At 36.7% G+C, this 21674-nt stretch overlaps 1 protein-coding gene across 1 annotated transcript; it reads right to left on the bottom strand.

Moving 5' to 3' along the window:
* Positions 1 to 7729: 7729 nt before the first annotated feature.
* On the bottom strand, positions 7730 to 10968 carry LOC123321661 (carboxypeptidase N subunit 2). Its single transcript, XM_044909388.1, has 2 exons — positions 10610 to 10968; positions 7730 to 9629 (listed from the first exon to the last, which is right to left on the bottom strand). The coding sequence occupies exons 1-2, from the start codon at positions 10787 to 10789 to the stop codon at positions 7908 to 7910; spliced, it is 1902 nt and encodes a 633-aa protein (XP_044765323.1). The 5' UTR covers positions 10790 to 10968; the 3' UTR covers positions 7730 to 7907.
* Between the last annotated feature and the right edge of the window lie 10706 nt (positions 10969 to 21674).

The raw sequence follows: 21674 nt of genomic DNA, 5'->3' as shown, positions 1-21674 counted from the left end.
TTGATTTTCGCTGTTTCCAGAGTAAATTGGATTTAACGACAAGAAAGGGGGTGGAAAAATTTGTTTCTAAGAAAAACGTAACGTTTTTTCCGCATTTTTAGGAAGAGCTTATTCAAATTCGGAATCGATGTCTATTTGTTCATCGTAAGAGATAATCGTCTTGGGAAATCCGAGTTTTTTACAAGTTTAGATATTCCACATTGAAGATTCTGCGAATAATGACACGTCATTGTTGTCAGTAGATCAGTTAGCGGCCTATTACTATGCAAACAACGATACTGATGCTTTCATTCAATTCCATATGTGTGTAGGAACTGTATAACTTTATTGTAGTGGGTGTTTGAGAGAATGAATTGTCAGTTACAACTTTATCATTGATATGTCGTTAATATTCAAGGACTCGTATACTTTTATATTTATGTATATTCAAATTAGTGAGAGGAGTCCTTCGTGGACTGCATCAAATCAGGGAGAAATTGGGAGAGTGCATGTACTCTCCCAATTTCTGAGGTGCATGCATTCAGCTAGGCTGAAATAAAATAGGAACGTTTCTCCCAAAATAGCAGGCTTCTAACCATTTCTAAATATGATTTCGAATGACTTCGGAACTTTCTCCCATTCCAAGAATAGTACCCCTTCCCTATTTAATTCCCAACACTTAATTATTTAAGTAAAACTTGTGGCGTCTAAAAGTACACCAAAGTTTCTACTTAGAGTATGAGTGTATTTTCTTAACTGATCTTCTTGTTCGTAAAATTATACACTGAAAGTGTTATCGTATTTTAATTTCCATTAGGATAATTATGTCATATTCGATACTTGAGTATAATACGTAAGATCATTGTCTTACTCAGTTTCATAATATGTGTCAACTGATAATTCTTATTTGGCTTTCTATCTCTGGAATAGAATAGAAATTAGAAATGTGTTACTCAAATTGTCCATTTCTCAGGAAACCAATTACATATTTGTTCATTAAGTATGGAAGGTGGTGAATGCATCAGCTTTTTCAAAATTAGAATACAATTTTCCAATGAGATTGGACTGCCATTTCAGCAGACTTCCATGTGGAATTTTTTGAAAATTCAATACTCCTTCGAAATTGCTTCAGATTTCCAGTTAGATATTTCTGAATGCATTCAGATCGACATCGGGCTCTCTTTACTCACATGTCAAATCGCTACCTTATTGAATGCTGATTTGGTTATCTTATCAATATTGACTAATATAATTTCAAAGTACAAGAAGGATTGTTTTTATACTCAGGTTCAAAGTGCGGTAAAAAATCATGATTAAATACGTAACTGGTTCAAGTTGCATTTGATCCTATCGTTTAAAATTTGTACGGCAAATTTTGTGGGGGGTTCCATGAATGTTGACCCCAAGGATTACTATGAATTCGGAAGTGTTTGTTCTGATCTTTATATAGATTGATTACGATATGTCGAACAGGTATTCGATCAGTTAACGTGTGGTTTAGATTTCCTAAATTGTTTTATTAAATTTCGAACCTTTGAATTTCTGTTCATATAGATGTACTCGGCTTTATCTATTCATTTTTTTATAGCCGATAGTAAATTTTATTATCTCTTCGATAGTGTGCAATATGACACAAAAAATGTATATTCAACTTAGTCGCTGACATGAATCGTTATGAATTCCTAAATTTCAAATAATAAAATCAGAATATCATGACCTGACTATTGCAAGTTGACCTTTGTGTTTGGGTTATCCCAATAGGGGGAGACCAGATTAAAAGTACCGCATTTTGGTTATTTCCAATTTTTTAGTATTTATCCTGCATCTCGTGAAGGAATGCTAAGAGCTTATTACCCTCAGAAGATTAGAATTTCACACCTCATATAATTCGACTCTTATGCTGAGTTTGAAAAAAATCACTGCTGCTCGTTCCTTGGTAACAAGGCATTTTCTGATAGTTCATTGCACTAAGTTTTTATATTAATAGTATTATATGAATAGGGCGAACTTAACACGGGTCTATGTTCGGTGACACGTGAACTGAAATAGGAATGAAATCGAAATGTGTCCTTGACTAATATATAGGATTAACATAAAGTTATCGAATTAGAACTTCTTATCCGGATTTTTTCTTGTGTGATCAATCCGTCTCTCTAGGTATTTCAAGGTATAAATCGGTCAGGTTATGATATCAGATCTACTTGAAAAAAATATTCTGAGAAAAAAAGGAATTCATAATGATTTGATGACAAATCTGTGAATAGTGTGAATCAGCAGGTCAAGTATATTAGATAAAATATATGAAAAGAAAGAAAAGGACTGCTATCAATTCGAATGCTTCTTTTGAATGAGAAGAGTTTTATCGCTGAATTGAAAATACGATATCAACGAATGCAATTAATTCAATTTTTAATTTTATTGAGATACAAGCGACGAATCAATAAAAGGATTTAGAGATGATATCTTTCGAAATTCCTGCATAAGTATATTTTCGAATGTTCAATATTGAATATTTATTTCACACAAGGCATTCTTTCCAGGAATGTTGCCATGATTAAAGTGCAATTTACAGATTGATGCTTTGAGATTCGGCTCAAAGTGTGTTCGCTCATTTCATCTGGATTTTAGCACCTGGTAATAATTTTGTACAGGTGCGATTTCTGGTCATCCAATCCTGGCAGCTGCTTGTAGCTCCAGGTTTGTACTAGTGATATTTAAATGAACGTTTCAGTCGGAAAAACTGAATTTTTATGAATATATGAAATTACCGCACGGGGTAGTTTGACAAGAATAAAACAGTTGAGTATTCAACCACTCCAACTCTGGTTCAATACTCAATAAGGATCAAACTACTTGGGGAGTGACGCCCCCACGGTACCGAGTCAATTCATTCCTCTTGGAATGCAAAATATCGTTATTTGAATGCAGATATCAATTACGTTTCGATTGGAATTTAACATATCAAAGAAATATATTCTGTGCTCTTGTTACATGTTGATGATTTCATCAATCTAATTCGGTTTCGATATTATTCTTCGCTATTCAGTAGGCACTTCAGAAACCACAATGGATTATCGTCTCATGATAAAAACAATGAATATCTTTCGATAAAATCCGGTTAGTCAATTGATACCGTTTTCTTCATTAAGAAATACTTAGAATATTTGCAAGCTCCTCATTGTTCTCTTTATCATAAGAAAGAATTACGAATTTAATTCTTCGTGGAAGATATCGCTTCAAAATGGCTATGTTATGTCTGCTCGAATCCATAAGATTGAATTGGCGAAGAATTACTTTTTTCACTGGCGTATATCATGAAGTAGACTGAGCTTCGTATGTTCATATATAAACATACCAAGTGTTGAAATTCCTTGTCGAGAAATACCGCGATATAAATCAATAGCATAGGATAAATTATTATTTCCATCACCCTAGTTTGTCTATTGAAACATAGCGCCAGCTATAAAAATTCAAAAAGCGCTAAGGAATGTAGTCGCACAGAGACCAATAATTAAAGGACACAACCAAGGGCATCGCCTGTAGGCCGGATAGCCAAAATTCCTCATAAACTACTCATTATCAGAATAATATTCTCAAGAAAAATCTACCCTCATGGGAGGGTAGATATTTCCTTGCTGGATGACTTCTCAATTCTGTTCATCTTCTTAAATATTCCTGTACACATGGACGTTTGAACCGCTGGAGAATTCAGCGCTCAATAGTAGGGGTCTTTCTGAATAAACAAGATAATTTCTGCAATTTTCGAATCGTTCTAAGCTATTTGCGACCATGAAGAAACGGCATCTGCAAGTTCTGATTGAATTGAATTTTCTGAGACCACGTGTTCGACCAATTCAATTGTCTCATCAGTAATAACATTTTCAACTGGCTCCTTTGATGCATTCTTAAGGATGAAGTATTCGAATTATAGATTCACTGAGTGGATAATCATTGTCAATTTCTGCACACGAAGTTCAATACCGCATAGATTTCATCCAACGTAAAGATCATACGATGTTTACTGAATCAAAAAAAAAATGATTCAGTGGCCAATTCTTCGAAACCAAACTATGAAATGGAGAATTGAGGAACTGATTCACTCGAAATTTAAAAATTTCGATTTTCTTGGTGAAATGCACAAGTGGTTAGACCCCAAAACATGAAGAGAGTGTAGATATCCAGTTATGATCCACTCTACAACAGACATCATCGTTAGGGTTATAAATAATTGTCGTGAAATCCAAGGAGGGTTCGTAAAACTCACATGTCTAGATACCTGTGAGGTTAACCTGCAACATTCTTCATTTTATGCGATTTCAGGTAGTAATAAAATCTTGGAAGAGTTCGTTGCATGTTTATTGGTTAATCAGTGAACATGGCAATTGAATTGTCTCCTTTCATTACTGTCCTGTAGGTTAAAAAAATGGATATGAATAATTTTTCATGTTCTAGCCAAAAGTAACCTACACGATCTGGAAAAGATAATTCCAGTAGTATATGTAGCCTAGACTGAAGTCTTGTTGCCTACCATGTGAAGCCGAAAGAGTCATAAGTCAAAAGCTTGAAGGATAAGAACCACTCTCTGAACTATTTCAAAGATAATTAGTGACGACAGATCGCTTTGTCGGTCAGCTTACCGTCATTGTGTTTGTCGTCCTTGGGAAACCGTTTCTTCCTATAAAGCAGATAGTCGGTGCGTTGTAATGATGATGAATAACTTCTGGGGTTGATCTTCGTGAAGCATATGGCACCGATAGCCACTTCTTGTCCCACCACTTGTTACACTGTTCACAGAACCGAAACAGAAATGAAAGAAAAAATCATCCTAGTCAATATTATAATTCACTCTGTATAGCTTATGGATTTTGATCGAGTATCACCATTTATCTTAAATGATTTCAACCACCTACCATTATTTCTGTTTCTCGTGTTCGCAAATACATAGTAATCTTGAAGAAGGATTCGAAAGATTGCAGAAAACAAAATTGGCGAAAAACTGCACTCTTGCATCTTTATGTAACATGGGTTGACCTTCTGCCAATTTTATTTGTTCAAATTTAATTGGACATTTCGTAGTTTTTCTCATGCTTATCAACGACCTTTTTTAATTCAAATGAAACTAAAGTAGAAAATTGGCAGTAGGTGTGAAATGAATGATGCAGAATGATTATGATTAAGAGTAAACGTGTCATTTGCGATAGTTTAAACCGGAAGAAAAAGATTGAACATAAATAGATTTTGATATATGCTAAGAACGAATAGGCTACCTACAGTACTGAAAGGGATTGTGACCTTGTCTCCTAGCGTAATTATTCCTTAACTGTGTTTTGTCTGGCCAATCGTTTATTCAAGAACGCAAATTATTATTCGGTTTATATCGGATCGATGAATTAATTGGAAGATCTTGCTTTCACGTGAAATGATACGTTTCCATTGCAAATTTTCGATTGTCCGATTTGTTTGTGACATAAACTCTTCATGAGGTACATTTCAGGGTTTGCTGATAATTGTCAAAGTCAACATGTATGTTATTCACATTCCATTAACGATAATCAACCATCTTGAACACATATCATATGAAAAACCTGTCGTGGTATGAAATAGCATGTCACATATATATTTATGTAGGTAGTCAAAGGCTAAGTCAATATATCCTTTGCACACTCAGAACTCAACTAGGTATAATATCACGAAGGAATTTAAATTTTATGAAACTAGTAGCCAGTATATAAATCTCGGAAGGCGGTGTTTATATTACTTATTCAGTGCTAGCATAATCTGGATTTGTACCTAGCGAAATCCTTAATATTTCACGTACTAATTCTGCTAGACCTTTCAAAATCAAACGATCCTATATATTTTATAATAACAGGGCCGCTTCCAATAGTGTCTGAAAGAATACAAATGTTATACCTAACGTAATGAACCTTCTAACATTCGATTCCAACTATGATTAATTTAAAATTTATGTGTATTCAAATGTGTCTCTTTTTCGTTTTTTTTTTCTTGGAATATTGATTATCAGGCAGTCTACCTAGGATGCTCAGACGGATGACACTTTCATGAATAAACTGTTGTTCATTCACATTAGTAATCATGCAAGCTCCACTTTCACTAGGCCGACGTTTTTTAGGCGCGATCAAATTCATCTTGAATTGAGGAACTGACACACCTATAGTAGATTAACTTGCATCCATTCATACATTTTTATGAATGGTTGACTGTTACCTGACCCCACATCTATGTCCGAGGGGTTCTTTCACTATACTTGGGGATTAGATATATTCCTATAGGTATAACGATTCTTTGGGTTTATTTCTTCTGATAACGTGTGTGGTAAAAGAGCATTGGAAAAATTCTAGGCGAATCTTGGTCCCCAAAATTGAATGAGTTATTAATTAATTATTAATTGGTTAGGTCAGTTCTAGTTTCTAGTATGTAAATTTCATAATATGAGGAATTTTCGAACCACTGATTGGCTCTAATGGTCTTGTTGTAGAAGGGCAGATTTTAGAATATGATCATGCACGTTGCAAAGTTGCACATGTCCAAATGGCACCCCTTCGAGGTAGAGGTCTCCGTTCTTTGTTTGTGTTTCTTTCCTGGCAAGATGTTTCCATTGTTTCGCCGGCAATATCAGTAGGCTTCCCCTGAATGCAATCCATCAATGAATGTGTTCTTCGACTGCTATTATACTAACACGTGTACCAACATTTTGGACCTTTTGAAGATCAAATGATGAAGGATCTTTTCTGTTTTGAGAGCCATTTTACAGCTGGAACTGTGTATGTACAGTACTGGTTTAGTTCGTGGTGAAACTTGATCTATGTCTAAAATTTTTCATCAAAATTAGTGCCCTTCGGAAATTTTCCTCTGATATACTTTTATATTCTCTATTAAATAAGGGGTATTCGCCAATGAGTAAATTAGGAGTGATTCTTATGAATTTGGATGGTAATTGACTGGATATAATTGTAGAGATCCCTGAAAAGACATCCGCAATCTTCATTATTCCTTTAATTAATATGAAGGAGTATTAAGATTCGCATATATGTATTTCTGGCTACATATACTTAAATTGGTCTACTCGAGCGAAACGAAATGAAATGGTTAGACATGAATTTTTTTTCATTCAAATTCTGTTGTAGAATATTTTATGTATGATAGAAATATAAATGATTGAATATAATTTAGGACGCAATTTCGGCATGTCTTATTCATGAACGAATGATAATGAAACAATTGCTCTGGAAATTAACATCGTAACGTTAATGAACTATAAATAATGGACTTCTCAGAACGATAACGATTTTCTGCAACAATTTGACCAAGAATTCACAGAATGTTGGTAAAATGAATTGGGAGAAATCGGGGAAGCTCACTTTTGTCGCCAGATAGGAATGTCCCACCAAGTGACCACTAGATCGCCCCCGATAACAGCTTGTCTGTGGTGCTTTCTGTACAACAAGACCGGAAGTAAGAGCGGAAGTTTACAACAATTAAATCGGATAAAAACGAAAATTCACAAATCGCATGTTACCATAGTCCACGCCGGTTTGAGTGAAAACAAAAAAAATTACAACCTAGGAAGTGGATTGAATTCCACCGAGCATGAAATTTAATCGAATCAAACCACACTGTTCTTTAACCTGAATCTTGTCTTGTGAATGCATAATTTTTTACCTCTGAGCTAAATGCGATTTATTCCATTATGATCATGGTAGTTTGAATTGAGAATTCACACAGGCGATTTGTACTACAACATTTTATTATAGCATTTTATAACATATATATTAGATTGAACAAATATAAAAATTTTCAGTACAAAAATTATCCCTGATCATATCGATTCTCTACATAATACTGATACATCGACTGATATTCCAATGCAACAAGTTAGGTTTCGATTTGCATTATTTTTTTTTAATTTAAAAACTACTTTCCTCTAATTCTACATTGCCCTGTTGTCCTTCAATGTCTGTTAAATCTAGTTCCCCTTCTGTAAGGTTAGGGTTAGACGATACCTCGGGCTGTGATGCTGATAATTTTTTTCTTCGCTTCCTTCTGGGTCTCCTCCTTTTTGAAACATCCGGATTGCTGTTGCTCATGGATGAGAAACTGTGTAAACTACCTGCTAAGCTTGGGTGGGAGGCATCAAGCCTTGGTAACATAAGAGCTTCGTTGTATGTTGGTGGTCCTTGGGATTCCCTTGGATCTGGAGCGTTCCGTGAAACCTCTTGTTCTACTAGATGTCGAAGACGTGCTCTTCTCTCCTGCCTTTGAACGAATTCTTCCCTCTCGAGTGCTAGCCTTTCGGCAGCTTGCTGGTCGGCCTGAATTTTTCTTCGCTGATCTAGTTTTTTCGAGACGTATACCAGGAAAATGAGAACTGCGACAGTGATGAAAAATGAAAGGCTGTACATCCATACATTCGCTTTGGGGTGGTTCAATTTGGACCAAGTGCTGGAGCACGCCGCTTCCCATGTAAGACCCTCCAGTTTCACAGGTAACTGGCATCTGAGCTTCTTCATATTCTGGTCTGTTCTTATCATCCAAAAGTAGATTTGACGCAAAGCCTCGCAGTCACACAACCAGGGATTATCTTCGATTGATAAATCGATCACTTGTGGAAAGAATTTGGGATCTAGAGTGGTGAGCTTATTCCCGGATAAAACGAGAAATCTCAAGGACCTCAATGAGGCGAAGGTAGCGTTGTTCAAGGAACTAATGTCGTTATAACTTATGTCTAAGTAAACCAAGTGTGGTGCCTCTATATTATCGGGTATGTGTGATATTTGATTACGAACTAAGTGCAATTCAGTCAATGCAGGAAGATTCGTCAAGGAATATTGCGTCAAAGAATTTATTTCACAGAAGTTCAAATCGAGCAATTCCAAGCTATCACTGGAAATTCCCTTGATCTTTCTGAGGTAGTTGTGTGACAAATACAAGGACTTCAGCCTCTCGTTCTTCTTGAACGTTGTTTTTTCTATAGTTGTTAATCTGTTGTATGAAAGGTCGAGCACTATTATACGGTCCAGCCGTGAAAAACTATTGGTTTCGATGGATTTGATAGCGTTGAAAGATATATTCAACGTTTCCACACTGGTTATATGGGCGAAACTCTTGTTTCTCAACATCTGAATATTATTTTCACGCAAATCCAAATCCACAACTTTCTTCAGAGGCCCAGTAGGTAGATGTTCTAAGCTGCAGTTGGACAAATCCAATGTCAGCAAGCTTTCTGACTCACTGTGACACTGCTTCATATTTGAATTTTCAGCCAGTGATAAAAATGATAGAGATGTCAGTTTCGAAAATGCATCAGGCTTCAGGTATTTCAATCTGCAATCACTTAAAACTAAGGTTTTCAAGGACGGTGAATCTAGGGTATTGTTGACGAAGGCTATCGGATTACCAGACAGATTCAGGATTTCCAAGTCGGGAAATCCTCGGAAAATGCTATTATCGATGTAATTGATGGAACATCTTTTCATGTGAAGATTCCTCAGGGATGGATGTTTGAAGTTCACTTCAACGACAGTTATATCAGGGTTATAGGATAGATCCAGAAAATATAAGTTTTTTAAATTCGTTATGCCCAGTGGTATCCCATTGAAGTTGTTGTGAGATAAAGTGAAAAATGTGACCTGAAATTGAGAAATTCAATTAATCGACAAATGAACGAAAATCAAACAATTAAGGGGCAATTTCCCCACGTTATTGGGCGCAATTATCAATTATAAACGAAATAGGGTTCATTCTTCAGTTTTTTCAATTAAACAATCAATATATTCATTAGAAGAACGTTCTGCCATTAAAAGATATTGATATCGCCTAACTTCTGGTCTCAATTTTTATAGATTTTTTTTCATATTAATAATTTTGAAGTGAAATTTTAGGCCCGCTTCTTTTTATTCTATCAAAATTATTAATTGCAATTATCTGAAGAACACATAAAGATTAAAAACCACGTTCTGCCATCTGTCGTTCTCTAGGAGAACTAATAGCATCGCGGATCAATCATTATAGTTCCTTACCATAATAATGAATTTTACAGAAAATGTCTTTGATATATCCTTTCGAATATTATCTTGTTGTCCTCTCATTTTTGTCTAATAGAGCTGTGTGAATGAATCGTTCGATAAATAATTTTATCCCAGGAATTATTCTGTTAATTCCAAAATTCTGAGCCTTTCAGTTCAAACTTATCACGAGAGATGGCTAAATGGGCAACTTCTTCAGCGAGAATCGTTCATTCTAGGTGGTTTCCGATAGATGGAAATACCTTCGATAATTGAAATAGGGTCTCAAAACCGATTTTTTTTAAATCAAGAAATGTAAATTTAGAAAATCCTAATATCAAATTGAATTTATTTTGTGAAGAACTCGAGAATTCCAAAAATTTACTCAATTTATGTTGTGGTAACGAAAAATATTCAATTTGCACTGAAAAATTATTTTATCAACCATTCCATCGTCCTTCTCATTATTATCCCCTAAAGTATTCGAAAAATTCCTCAAGTCTTTTGGAAATTTTGCCTTGTCTTGTCGATTCAAATCGAAATTTTCACTTATTCTGACTACGTTCTCTATTTCAAATATAGGTGGATGAAAATTTTCTACTCACATTGGTATCGATTTTCTCTGGAACTTCACTCAAATTAGCATTTACACATTGCACAATTTTCTCAAAATAGTCGCATCTACAATAGCTCGGACATGGAAAATTGGGTTCCAGTGGAATTATTGTTCTCAAACTGACGATCTCGAATATTGTTATGGTGAAAAACAAGCACAGTAGTTTCATCGCATCAAATTTTCGTTTCACATCGTTAATTTCTTCTGTAAAATACAACTTCTTCAACTACAAATATGGGTTTTTCGAGAGGTATATATCCATATACAAAGCTTTACTACATATTTTACTCAGGATCCAATTCTAGGTAAAGAGATAAACGGAATGTGTAAACAAATGATTATGATATGATAAATTTCAGATAAGCAACATGGGTTGCACTGGATACATAACCATAAGAGGTGTAAGATTAATATAATTTTCTCAGTTCATTCATTACTGTGAAAAGTTTCACCTCATCTTCGTTATTTCTCCAATCGACTGATCAGATTGTTTGTATAGAGAAGTTTGTTGTCATTTCAAATGAAAATAGGTTAAGTTTTCCCCATTTTTTCATGAATTCCATTGAATTTGATTGTGTTATTTTTAAACTGCTGAGGGAAATTCTCCAAAATCGGTTTGAATATTTTACATATGATTTTTCAGTGGGTTTTATTATTTTAAACAGCTCAGTTTCATTTCAAAATTGAAAATGGGGTAACTATACGAAAATTTAACAATTTCCAATCATCTTTTTTTTATTGATTCTTCCGCATTCTTCTTAGTATATCATCTATGTTGAATTGTTCGGAGAGACGGTTTCGAAATCGATTGTTTTCTGTTTTTTCTCTCATATTATCGACCATCGTGTATAGCTACCATAATTGGCCCATATAAAATCATTTAGGTATTGAAAATAAGACAGTGTATAGGTATTAGGATGTTTCGATACTGGTGAAGACCAATTATTTGGTGTAAAAATTCATTATTCTTGGCGAATCTACCAACCGTCCTGAACGATACGTCATCATATAAAGCTAATTACTTTCGCCTAATAGGGATTTATAGAAAGGCTTGAGCGGGGACTAAGGGTGTCCCATAAATCGATATGAAGCGTCTTGGAGGTGTAAGAGGTAGTCGGCTACTGATAATCCGGACATCACATAAATATGATCAAGTGTGAAGCTACGGCAGGAAGTAATAAGCCCGGCTTATAGTTTCCTTGTCCTTGGCGTACAGCTGAGACGACACCGGTGAAAAACGAGCATCTCATCTTCATAAATTTCGAAAATTATCCCCCATTCCTTTTATACACGCAAAAAAGCGATTTTTCAGATTTGTGCCCCATATCCAATTTTTTCATGAAGTTATTCTTTCGTTGCGCCCTATATCATGACCAGATTTTCATCTCGAAATTGTTCAATGCCTTTGAGGTCAATATGTTCTGTTTCCATTTTCGAAATAATGATATTTCACTTTACAATTCTTCTGATGGGATAATCGAACCATTTCCAAAATCTATTCGGTTTATTTGCAATTCAGTTTTTTCAAAATTAGAAGATGTTGCATTGGATATACACTTCTCGTTTGAGACGATTAAGTCAGTTGAGTTTTCTGTGAAACTTCCGGAAAAAATGTCCATAGTAATAATAGAAGATGACTCTGAGCTCAGCAACAGGTTAGCCGAAGCGTCGGGCTTTAACTCGTGCTTCGTTGGCTTGAAATCACCGCACCCGGAAGAGATTAATTTCACAGGATCCCCGAGAACGATGTGTAATAGTCCATTAAGGGTTACTTTATGCCTGTCGCGTTATGTGGATGGCGTGCTTGTTGGTAGATAGTCCAAGAAATGCCTCTAGACTACTAGCTAATATTACTTAGATTCAGTGTTCAAATATGCATTAAATTCAAGAAGTTTATTCCTCAAATTTTGTTCCACATTCGTCGACAGTTTTCAGTGGAGGAAATTCCTTTTTTTCTCGTTCAATTTCATTCAACTCAGGTGCCTTATCTGAGCTGGTCCTAACGGCGTAATTGCTCATTAAGGAATGTTAAATGATTTCTTAGCTCCTTCTAAGAAGCGGTTGTATGGTGGTCAGAAGGAAGGTAACGTTCCTTTGCCGCAACATGCACGTCTCAACAGTTTATGCTACTTACTGTACTAAGTTAGAACCAGTCTTTGGTAATACCCTCACAGATGTATCGAAATCTTTCTTAATACCACATAAGTCGTCTCTTTGAATGACCACCTCGAACGATACGCGAAATACCGAGGCCAATTAGGGGGCATTTCCTTTCATACTTTGGGGGAGAACTTGATAATAAGTAATGAGCTGGAAACCAAACGCCTCTATGACGAATTTCAGATGTTGTCTTAGATACATATCTACAAGATCCTCTTATCAATACATATTTGAGAGCAGTCTCTTTTCTTATTCATTGTATAGAACTACAGGGGTGGATAATGTCCATACTTTGTTACTCTGATTAATTTTTTGCGAATACAAAATCTCCTATTCGTTTGTTTTATAACAGCTGACAATTATCACTATGTTGGCTACTTCAACAGTGTCTTTTGTTGTCTGTCGAGTCCAAAAAGTTCCTAAGAATATAACATTTCGTATCCAGCATCTACTTTCATGAGTTTCCCAGCTGATATCCTTAAGAATAATTCGATCTCGTCCTTGACGAGTCCCCCATTGAAAGGACTGGCGATTCAGTTGCATATTTTCCAAATTTCATCCTAGAAATACACAAATCTCTTTTCCGTCCTGATTTATTGGATTGAGCCAATGAACGGAATTGAATTTATGTATTATTCGGTCGAACGGTTCAAGTTTCGCATTAGAGAATATCGACTTAGCTTCTCCGGTCAAGAGATCTCTCGAATTTGAATTTGCTGACTCCGAGACGGATGCTGCATCGCTGGCAACGTTCGGAGAAATAAGAAACAGGAAATTTTTTCTTTAGGGAAATCAGGATGGGAGACCTGCTGATGAGGTGTGAATAGATTTCGAAGTAATTGTAGGAAAATGAATGCATACTTTAAAGATTGGATGACATTTCATCTGAATTCATTATAGTATGTATTTTTTTGTGCTCCAAAAAAAATTGATGATATTGAAGAAGAACTTGATAATAGTGATATCATTATCATCAGCAGGTTGAAAAAATGAAATATATTGATTAAAATATAAATGAAGGTATCATAGTTACTGAATGCATGTAATTTTTTTTGAGTGGCGTCTACGTAACGTTATGGAAATTTGAAGGTTGATATTCAGTGCCATTACAAAGGTTCTTGTATTGAATATATGTCGAGGACCTCAACCTCCAGCGTGATAAATATATTATTAATATATGATGTAAATCTGATAAAAAAATATCCAATATAGAAATAGATTGGGATGCCTTTTGGCGTTTTAGTGAGGCTATCAGGTTCATATTCTTCCCTGTATGTCGACGGTTCATTCGATTCGAAGAAATTATAAATAGGATCGGTATATTGTGACAGGGTCTCGATTCAATGCTCAGAAAATTCATTTAATCCAGGGAAGTCGTAAAGAATGGGCTCGATTGAATACCCGTTTCGTTTATTCCTCCATAGAGTCCATGGCACCCACTCAATCCACCAAAGCGGAATGTATTATACGAAAAGCAGACTTCAATGTTTTGTCTTTCCATTTTCCGTGGTAACCTTTGTCCACTTCAAGATAACTGTTGGATTAGAGAACGACCAATATAGTATTTGATCTATAAACTCAGGGGACTGCTTCCCAAGCCGGAGCACGTGTAATCTCTTGTTTCAGCGAGGCTTTATCTGGAGCTTGATCTATAGGGCGGCAGAAGGAATGATGCGGATGACAAGTGGAGTGGCTTTTGAATCGGTTCAATCGAAGCGCAAAGAGAAATGAGTGAGCTAAAACGTTTGCGGTGGTTTTTCTCCAGTCCCGATTTAAGACCCTATTTGTCAATAAGGGGTATGTTTGGGATGAGCTTCCTTCTTTCTGGACAAGTAGAATATGCCTCTCATTATGCATTCTCTCGAAAAAATGGAGGGAATTTGTTAACAATGAATGTAAGGGGAAAGCAGATTTATAAATCGTGGAATGAATGGAAAAAAAAAAGTTTTCAAACGAGATTTTCATCTCAAATTACCTTCGAAATAATTTGGCAGGCATCAATTTCAGGTGAATGGCCACACCGACCAATATATGGACTGCCCGTCAAAAGTTATTGACGTTTTCCTGAGATGCATATCATCCTGATATTCTTCTTCAATTACATAAACTTTTCCAGTAGCCTTAACTTTCTACAATCAGTTTATGAGCTCCATTCTGCCATATAATAATCTTTCTTCAGTTAAATCATCGAGAGAAAAGAATTGGCATTCGAAATTTCTTTTTTCGTGGTGAATCATTTCCTTGAGATAGTCAAGGGGTTGCTAGATCTGGAGATCTAATTTCTTCGAGATTCGTTCAAGTGTTCCTTGGTATTCTGGTCTTACAGAATTCCAACGCGAACTGAATTCCAGTTGTTGATTGAGAATCCTGTTAATGCACTGGTCGTTTGGCGCGTTTGATCCTTGCAGATCGTGTTTATGCACCTCAAATTACAGTGATTGCGAGAAGCGAATACTCCTCGTCTATAAATAACACTGATGAATCCCATGTTTCGGAATAATTTTATTAAATCTGCGTAAAAGAGAAATCGTGAAGGTGGAGTAAAGGAGCGGTGGAGGTGAGATTGATCATACCGAACGGGTCGTGGTGGATGAATTGTGGGGCGGTAAATGCCTAAAAACGGCGACTTATCTGTGAGACCGGACAGAGTCTGCGGCTGTAGCGCCCCGTGCTGCATATACGGAAGATATAAAATATGGCGTCCTTTCATGAATCTTATTAAGATATCCGTAGCAGGCGACGATAGCGAGTTATGCAAGCTCAAGAGAGACGCCGCAACTCCAACTTATGAAGAAAGGAGTAACAGTTATAATCCTTATAGCTACACCGCTATATATCACGCTAAGTCCCGTAAGGAAAACAGGATAGATATTTATAAGTTACGGCTTCTCGCACGGACTGTTTATTTAACTCAATAATCGTTCATCATCTCTAAGGCGTGCGCTTAAGGGACCGTTCCACTATCACCGTTATACATTCTTTCCTGGCGATGGCGGTCCAAACTTCCTACAACGGGAGTGTTCAGGATTCGCGGGATACTGAGGGGATGATGATAACTTTACCTTCCAGAGAAAGAGGATTCCACAAGTTTTTGTGGAAGTCTTTTTCTTCTGCTTCCGAATACCTACCCCTCATTCAATTCCAGTCATTGACTTGACTTTGTTCTTCAATATATTTTCGAAGTCCTGAAATTGATTTCCACTCACCAAATCATCTCTCCCATTTTAATATTCTGCTATATTTCATACCATCAGATCCCTCTGTCAGGTTAGGTCATACAGACCCCAGAGAAGAAAAGAGGTGAACCAAATAGCCCTTCCTTGCATGCTTTCACAAATGATCCAACAAGGATCTCTCATCCCTGGCAGGTTTTCATAAAGTGATTCTAGATTGGCCTTTTTTCTATTCAGAGTCAATATTCGAGGTGGATTGAGCTGTGTTTTTTCTCTGAAAGGGTCAGAAAAAGTCGAATCAGGTTGTACTTCCTAGTTTATCTCAGTAATTGCTATTGTAATCAATGTTTTGGTCTGAATTTCATTCGAACTCATTCTAAACCTCAAAATTTTCATGAATTCGATCAACAGGATCACACAGTACTTCTTGCAGGTTGCTGTGTCCTGAGTGCGGATCTATCAGCCATGGTGACAGTAGGAGTTTATAATGTAGAAGAAAAAAAATCATCGAATTCGATTGGAGTTAATGTCTATTCATATTCTAACAACCATTTTATCAGAACGGTATAGGATGAAAGAAAAAGGTCGGTTCAAAAGAAACGTAGTCGAATAATCAGGGTAATGTGGATTTGGTTAGATTCACAGACCGAAAAAGTTAACGTGGCTTTTACTCTGGAGGCACATAGGTGCCTCTGATAACGTCGTGCAAGAATATAGAGCTCATATACAAAATGAAATATGTTTATCTTTGTAGCAGAACGAGGGTGGTGAGTGCGCGGTAGCTTACCAGGGTTGTAACAGAAGATTCTTCTCTTAATATTTCGGTTAAATGGACTCTAAGTGAAATTATTCATCCCTGGGTAGTGAAATTGGCAATGGGAGGAGTGAATCGTAGATTTTTCTTGGTGATAAAGTCTATTTTAGCTATTTCTTTGTTCTTTGTAATGTTTGAACAGACAGGTCAGGCCCTGATTCTTTCTTTGCTAAAAAATCTATTTTAATACCCTCCCAGATTTTCCTTCCTTTAAACATCGAAGTACCATCTGGGTTTTTGTATACTTACAAATGATTTTCCATCAATGTTCTTTCCAGAACTTCATAGAACAAAAATATTCAAACAAAAATGATTTCAAATTCGAGTCCAAGTTGGTAAAAATGAGACATCAACTATTTCCTCTTATAGAGTTCAGATTGATAGTTTATCGAAAGTCCCCTGTAGAAGTTGAGTAGTGTTTCCATTATTTCGGTAATTCAGTGGAATTTTCGGGGCGTTTGGGGCTCCGGGGAGCATTTAGGATGAGTCCGTCCTCTTGTGGGGTTCCCTGACACCACGATGATATATTCAGTGGAGTATTATTTCTGCGCGAGTTTAGACTTAGCTGGGGAATCTTTTGGCGTGTTTAATGGTTATTGCCGATTGCACGGTGCCGTATATGAGAGATTAACGCAGATAGCGAATAAAATATGATGATACTTAGGTTGGGCCCGTTCTCTCGTTTGCATTGACGCCGCCTGGACTGGGCGCCGAAGACGCTCAAGACGGCGAAGACGCTGCCGCACCTGGGTCGTTCGATTCGCCCAAGATGCATGCCCTATAGAATTTTAATTAATTTCGAAGCCGTAATCTTGGCCAATTAAATGGCATTTTCCTGGAAAACATAAAGGATTTTTGCAGAAGGGAACCGAGTGCGGCAGAGAAAAGCGCCAAATACCGCCATAATTCATCTATCCTATAAGATTACTGATCTTTAATCCCCTGCCTTTCCCGCTTTCTCTCTTTAGCGGGACGTAGCACTCCTAAAAGTTGAGATTTACGACGTTCTTGGAATTATATTGTTGTATAGCGGGACGCACAAACGTTAAGGGAATCTGCAGTTAGCTAGGAATTATTATGATATATCTGAAGGAAATCAGCCCCACAAGGAGGCTGCAGGTCGTCATTAGATACGACCGCTTCGAGCTAGCAGGGAACCCCCTCATTATTCTTAATCTCCTTTTCCCAATAACATTATCCACCTATCATAAAACTGGCAGAGGATTACTTATATACCGAAAAATATTGTGAAACTTGGCTTACTTCAGCTAAGCCTCATCCTGATATTCCTCTTCTTATTAACTGTACGCCAGATATGTCGCCAACCAACTATTTTCTTCCTTCCCTTCATATCATTTTTTTTATAGATTTTCTGTGTTCTTCCACCTTCTCACATTTTTCGAACTTCTTCTATAAGGTTGTCTAAAAGAACTTTTCTTGGTATCGAAAGAAATCGGATTTTGAAACAACCTGAAATGTTGTAGTTTTCTTGTTTGCGACATTCAAATGTGTCTCTCAATTATTTTGTGTTACTTAAAGGCTAACTTCTTCCAACCTTTTTTTTCAACTATAGGGGTTTGTAATTTCTGCTTATATTCTGTTGTTATTTGTTCCTTAGGTTTGCACATTTATCCTTTACCATACATAGAATTTAATCATTTTTGGGTCCCTTTGTATGGAGAGCAATTTTCATACAATATACATATTCATCGCATTCGCCATTTTGCAACACATAATCAATATATTTTATAGTTCTATCGATCGACTTTCAAATTGAAAATTTCTTTTTCTTATAGTACAGATTGTAATAAGTAACACGCTGTAGAAATGGATAAAAATTGAACTCGAAGCGATGAATGAAAAGGAACGCTCATAATGCGTGTGTTTGGAATAAAACGAGCGTTCTGGGGGTGGAGAATGAAATAAAAATGATTTCTTTAGTCGGAACTGGAGGAGCCTTTCCAGAAGGAACGATAACCCGTGTATAGCTTCGTTTATTAAACGAAATAAGACGAATGCGTCGTTATCGGCCTCGATTGTCAGCGAACCGACCACTTTGGCAGCTTTCATTTTTGAGAATTAATTTCCTGTCAGCACTCTTTAAATGGGGGAGACGCAACGGTTGCATCTGAGCTAACCGCATATTGTTTGGTGGTAGCTAATAAGAAAAACTGTTACCGGGTAATATAGGGATGCCTATCACCGTATCACTGGAAAATCTTCCGCAAAATTTAATTAAAATTCAATCAGAAGTAGTCTTCTGGCGTTTGCCGGGGTCTTATCTCTTCGCGCTTTGCTTTAGGAAAACGTTTTAAAGAAGTCGATTGTCAGGTTCTCCTATGCTTTCGATGAAATTATGAGTATTAAATATGGGGCAAGGAAATATCTCGCGCGATACAGAGCCCTTTGAATGTACCGGATTGTTCGTTTGCTCTTTTGTGTTACCTCAATAAGAAACGGTGAGGAGAAGTGAGAACTTACGCAGCGAATCCTTTTGTTTCCTTAACTCGAGGGAAAAAACTCTTTCTCTACTTTTTGAAACATTTTCCATCTTTTAGATTTTGCGCTCATTTCAAGGACTACAAATTGGATTAAAATTTTTATATATTAGGGCCGAAACTTTTCTGTGTGGAGGCAAATGCAACTACAACAAAGGGGTCCAAAAAGTTTTTGGATCTTGCTTCACCTCAAGCAGCACCTTATGAAAATAGGTCTGGCAAAAACTGAGGAGTACCTGATTATCGAGGGTCTTGCCCCATAGAATGATTCAAGCATGAATCAACGCCTATTGATTCCGCTCTCGAAGACGATCATGAATAGTCGTGGGAGAATGTTTGTATTTTCAAAGCTGCCCCAATGGATCGAATGTACTTCTCGAGATTGAAGGGGACCGGAAAATTCCTTGGAGAAGGGATAACCTTCTTAGGAATCCGTAAAAATTCTAATCCAAAGTCAATAGCGAAATTATTTTAAATTCAAATCATTCCGGGAATCGATAATCTCCGCTAATTTGATTCCTTATCTGCGAGTTGGGAGTACCGGGAGCGTAGCTGGGCGAACTCTTCTCCATCCCCCCGTATTATCCTTAATTTTTATTGGCATTTTTATCATTACCGAGATTGCTACGGTGGCTGGGAGTTAATCGGATCACAAGTGGGGCCTTTAAGAACGTGATCAAGCAGGGCGCCACGGATTTGACGGTGTCTTTTTCTTCGGTCCCACATATCTAGCTGCGCCCCGTGGAGATGGAAATTGAATAAGCCAACTTAGAATGGACGTGACAGTATATTTTTTATCTTTAATTTAGCAGTAGTCTGATAAGTAGCTGGCTCCCTGGCGGAGTCGGAGAATATGCATTTGGCTAAAGGGGCTCAGGCACAGATTACGCTTCTATATCAGTATTTATTATTCATAAGCGAGCCGGAAACGTGAAATACTACTAGAATGTATGATAAAAGAGTTTTAAATGGAGTCCGTAGAGATCATCCTATAAAAGGCAAAGGAAAATTTTACCGCTAAATATACAATTATTCTCCTCTTTCTTACCTCCTTCTGACACCACATAATTTACATTTTTGCCCAACTTATTTCATTATAATCTCAACGAGAACAGCACTCAAGTACAGGGTAATTACAGGAGGATAATAGCCCTTATCGTGGTTTCAGACAAAAGGTAAATTCTCATCAAGAGAAATTCCACAATCCCACATCCGACCTGTTCGTTTTTCTCCCAATTCGTAACACCTCATTTCGTCCTATACAAACCTTGAATATTATTCTTGAACCTTACTCCTATCGATGGAAAATGCCTACCGTCCAGAAGGCGAAAGCTCAGATGAAAAACGAAACGGAAAGAGGTGACTCTCTACTTTCTTCAATCACATTATTTGGTCGGTTTCTCCCACTAATGAATTCCAGGTATCAAGGAGACTTCCTCCCTTCAAGTGCGTTCCTCCTCAGACATTTTTAATTGGCTGAAATCCTATTTGTTGGGGTGTATTATCTCGGTGCTCCTTAGACGGGGAACAAGAAAATCGCGGAAAATATTCATCAAAACAACATCTGCAAAGACGAACAATGAAGTGTACAACGTTAATTCTCTAATACAGATTTTCATGCACAAACGAATCGAGAATCCTCATTCCGGGAATCTTATTCAGGAAACAATAATAGTTGCTGATAAGGCCGGAATTGAAGATCCTTAAATGTTGGTTGCCATTCAGGGGGTATAAGAACAATTTGCGTTCCAGTCCATTCAATCGTTTGATATCAAATATAATCAGATTCTATGCAGATTACCTTAGATTTTTGAGAAAATACACTGAATATTTTTCTTACCCTCAATACCTCCTTCCCGCATAATTGCCGAGTATCTGGACATTCATAACTTCCAAGAAAAGTTTCCTTTAGTTCTGTTATTTTGCTTTATGTTTCCACATCCCCTATTTGAGTTTTTGTGATGCTAAGAGGTTTGGAAAGATATTTTTGATCTATTGAAAGAAAATTGTTCTCTCTTATTGTTATGCAATAAGGCTTACTTTATCACGTGATGTATACTAGTGTATTTTCTGACCGTTCCATTCTTAGCGAAGTCGTGTACAGAAAACTGTCGGTATAATCATTTTGACATTTGAATTAACGTGAGATTCAATAGAAATCACGAGAGGGGACGTGAATTCTGACCGATATATCCTGTGAACGATATTCTAGCTGTCTTGAACTGTTTAAATAGAGATTACAATTGAGGGTGAATGACAATACATGCCGTAGGCACTAAGTTTCAAGTAACCAGGAAGTAACTGTGATAATCTACTTCTGCTTTGAAGATAACGATGTCCGATGATATTCCCACTTATAGTGCAAGTTGACACATATTTGCCGCCTCCTTATCTAGGTTATAAGCTCGC

The sequence above is a fragment of the Coccinella septempunctata genome, chromosome X (assembly GCF_907165205.1).
Source record: "Coccinella septempunctata chromosome X, icCocSept1.1, whole genome shotgun sequence".
Classification (NCBI taxonomy): domain Eukaryota; kingdom Metazoa; phylum Arthropoda; class Insecta; order Coleoptera; family Coccinellidae; genus Coccinella; species Coccinella septempunctata.
This window is presented reverse-complemented; position numbering and strand designations above follow the sequence as displayed.